Source organism: Orycteropus afer, unplaced genomic scaffold (assembly GCF_000298275.1).
Source record: "Orycteropus afer afer isolate SDZICR_OR568_19922 unplaced genomic scaffold, OryAfe1.0 scaffold00386, whole genome shotgun sequence".
NCBI classification, from domain to species: Eukaryota; Metazoa; Chordata; class Mammalia; order Tubulidentata; family Orycteropodidae; genus Orycteropus; species Orycteropus afer.
This window is the reverse complement of record NW_006921973.1, coordinates 1,535,428-1,537,901: the sequence shown is the minus strand read 5'-3', so window position 1 is coordinate 1,537,901 and position 2,474 is coordinate 1,535,428. Positions and strand designations below refer to the sequence as shown.

At 33.0% G+C, this 2,474-nt stretch overlaps 1 protein-coding gene across 1 annotated transcript in view; it reads right to left on the bottom strand.

Annotated features, from left to right (window-relative positions):
• The window catches only part of BRINP3 (BMP/retinoic acid inducible neural specific 3), a 733,775-nt gene that overhangs the window by 404,848 nt on the left and 326,453 nt on the right, over positions 1-2,474 (bottom strand). The window contains exon 2 of the mRNA XM_007953312.2: positions 445-635. Coding sequence (XP_007951503.1) covers positions 445-635 — 191 coding nt within the window. The remainder of the gene's footprint in view (positions 1-444; positions 636-2,474) is intronic.

Here is a 2,474-nt window from a genome sequence, read left to right as displayed (position 1 = left end):
CTTTCCAGATTATGTATCAGTCTCATTCAGAAATAGTAAAATAGCATGAAAAATACTATTTTTGATCTTTGCCATTTACTCCATGAGCATTTTCCTTCTCTCTATACCCAGAACTGATGACTCCCAACTGTGACCATTTATAATTAATTTTTCAACAAAATTGGATATCTCTTCTTGTATTTTAGAATCTAATAACTTGACTATTTAATGTATGCTATTAGATTGTAAATTGCTTTTAAGGCAGGAACTAAGTGATATTCACCTACCTCATGATTGTGACCAAGTTATTTAATAGTCACTAAATAAATATGTTGAATACATTAATGAATGAATTTTAGAGACTATTCAAATTCTAGTTACCTTTATTAATCTACAGTTTTAGTTTCATTTATACAGTTTTATACACAAGCACACACAGGCACAAATATTTTTAAAGAACCATACCTCCCAATGTAGCAGATAGCAAGAAATGTGTCCCATATTTCTTGATAAGGTTTTCTGTGATTTGCTGAAGGGTAGGTCGACGTCCCAAAAGTCTTATGTTGCGGAAGAATTCTGGGGCAAGAGGCAGAGGAGACCCAAGGAAATTTCTTCTCTCTACTGCAAGGTTATTTACTTTCCAGCGGCCAAACTCCCTAAAAAGCAAATTTATTTTTATTCATAAATACATAATCTATCAGAATGTTTTCATTTGAAAAACTCACTAGAAAGTTTAGCTGGGGTCACTACATTATAGTGATTCTTGTCCTTAATATGTCACATGCCACATGGAGGAGAAATAATATTCATAATTTATTTAATTACAGTGAATAGTGTAAAACCATGTCATTTTGTGGAAAAGTGCATCCTTTAAATTGGATAATTTCACTGATTTTTCCCAAACATGTATCCTTAAAAATGATTTTAACATGCTTAGAATATATAGGTACAATTAGTCAAAAAAGAAAAAAATTAAGTTAATATTTTATAATTTCTAAGATAAATTGACAAAATTAACTTCATTTTTATCTAACTATTCTTTTCTGTATTCACTTTTGAGTGGAAGCATTTGAAACATCAGAGATATTATGAAACTACAGCAGAATTTTTTTAAAAACAAATTATCCTAAGGGAAACTGTGCCTTCATAATAATTATTATTTAAACATATTTTGAAATAAAAAATCAATTTGATTAGCAGTTTCTCAAGAAGCAAAATGACTTTACAGATAGGTTTGGTACAATTAGAGAAATGGAAGACAGCGTTATAAAGGATGTATGCATGTATACTGAGTTAAAATCAATATACTAATGTTTTAGAAAAGAACTACGGTACACTAGATCACCATAAATCATCTACACAGATTTTTCGGTGGGATAACATCCACTGCCATCGAGTTGATTCCAACTCATAGGAAGGCTATAGGACAGAGTAGAACTGTCCCATAAAGTTTCTGAAGCTGTTAATCTTTACTGAAGCAGACTGCCTCATATTTCTCCCAGAGTGGCTGGTGGGTTCAAACTGCCAACATTTTGGTTGGCAGCCAAATGCTTGAATCACTACACCACCGGGGTAAACTGGTAAAAGTCTCAAACACATGGGAATGAACTCCCTCTTCCTTTCCAAACAGTGCCAAGTTTGTAGGAATTTATTTGCTCATTGATATTTAGTAAATAAAATGTTTGTTAAATATACTATAAGCATATGTCATATTCATATATATTTTAGCCAAAACTTTATCAAATGAATGAAATGTAGTAGGCATGGATTATGATAAAGATACACTTGTGAACAAGATTCAAAGGTCCATGTCCTAATGAAGCTCACATTATAGAGGAAGGTAAACAGATAACTAAAGAAGTTAAATCAAATAGGAAAAAAAAAAAAAATCAGATTGTGGTTAGTGGTGAGAACTGCACAGCCTGTTTTTGATAGAACTGTGAGCACCATGACTCTATTTTACTTTTGGCAGCCATAGGGGACATCTCTGAGAAGGCAACATTTAGGTTGATATCTCATTTAAGCAGAATAGCTGGGTGCAGGGAAACAGGGAACAGATATACACAGAACAATGGAAACAGTGTAAGTATTTCCAAAAAGAGGAGACATGACCCCTAACAGAGTCTCTAACTATTTTATACACTTGGCACAGACTAGGCAGCCAAACTTGATCCAGTCTTTTCAAAACCAATTATGAAATCAGATTAAGTAAGGAATCTCAGAAAGACATTGGCATGAATGGAAATCAAGTTAGTGCTTACTTCATTAAGAAACTCTTGCTACTTTCTCTCCAAAATTGGCTCATCTAAACATGTTTGAATGTCATTGATCTACCAAGAAATGTCAAAATTCAGGACCAACCAGAACCATGTGGGAACACCCACATTGAGTTTCTGCTTAATTAGATCTGGAGTGGGGCAAAAATTTGACTATTTAATAAGTTATGCTGTTCAGGGCCACACTTTGAAGAAAACTACTGAATTAGATAAATTGTT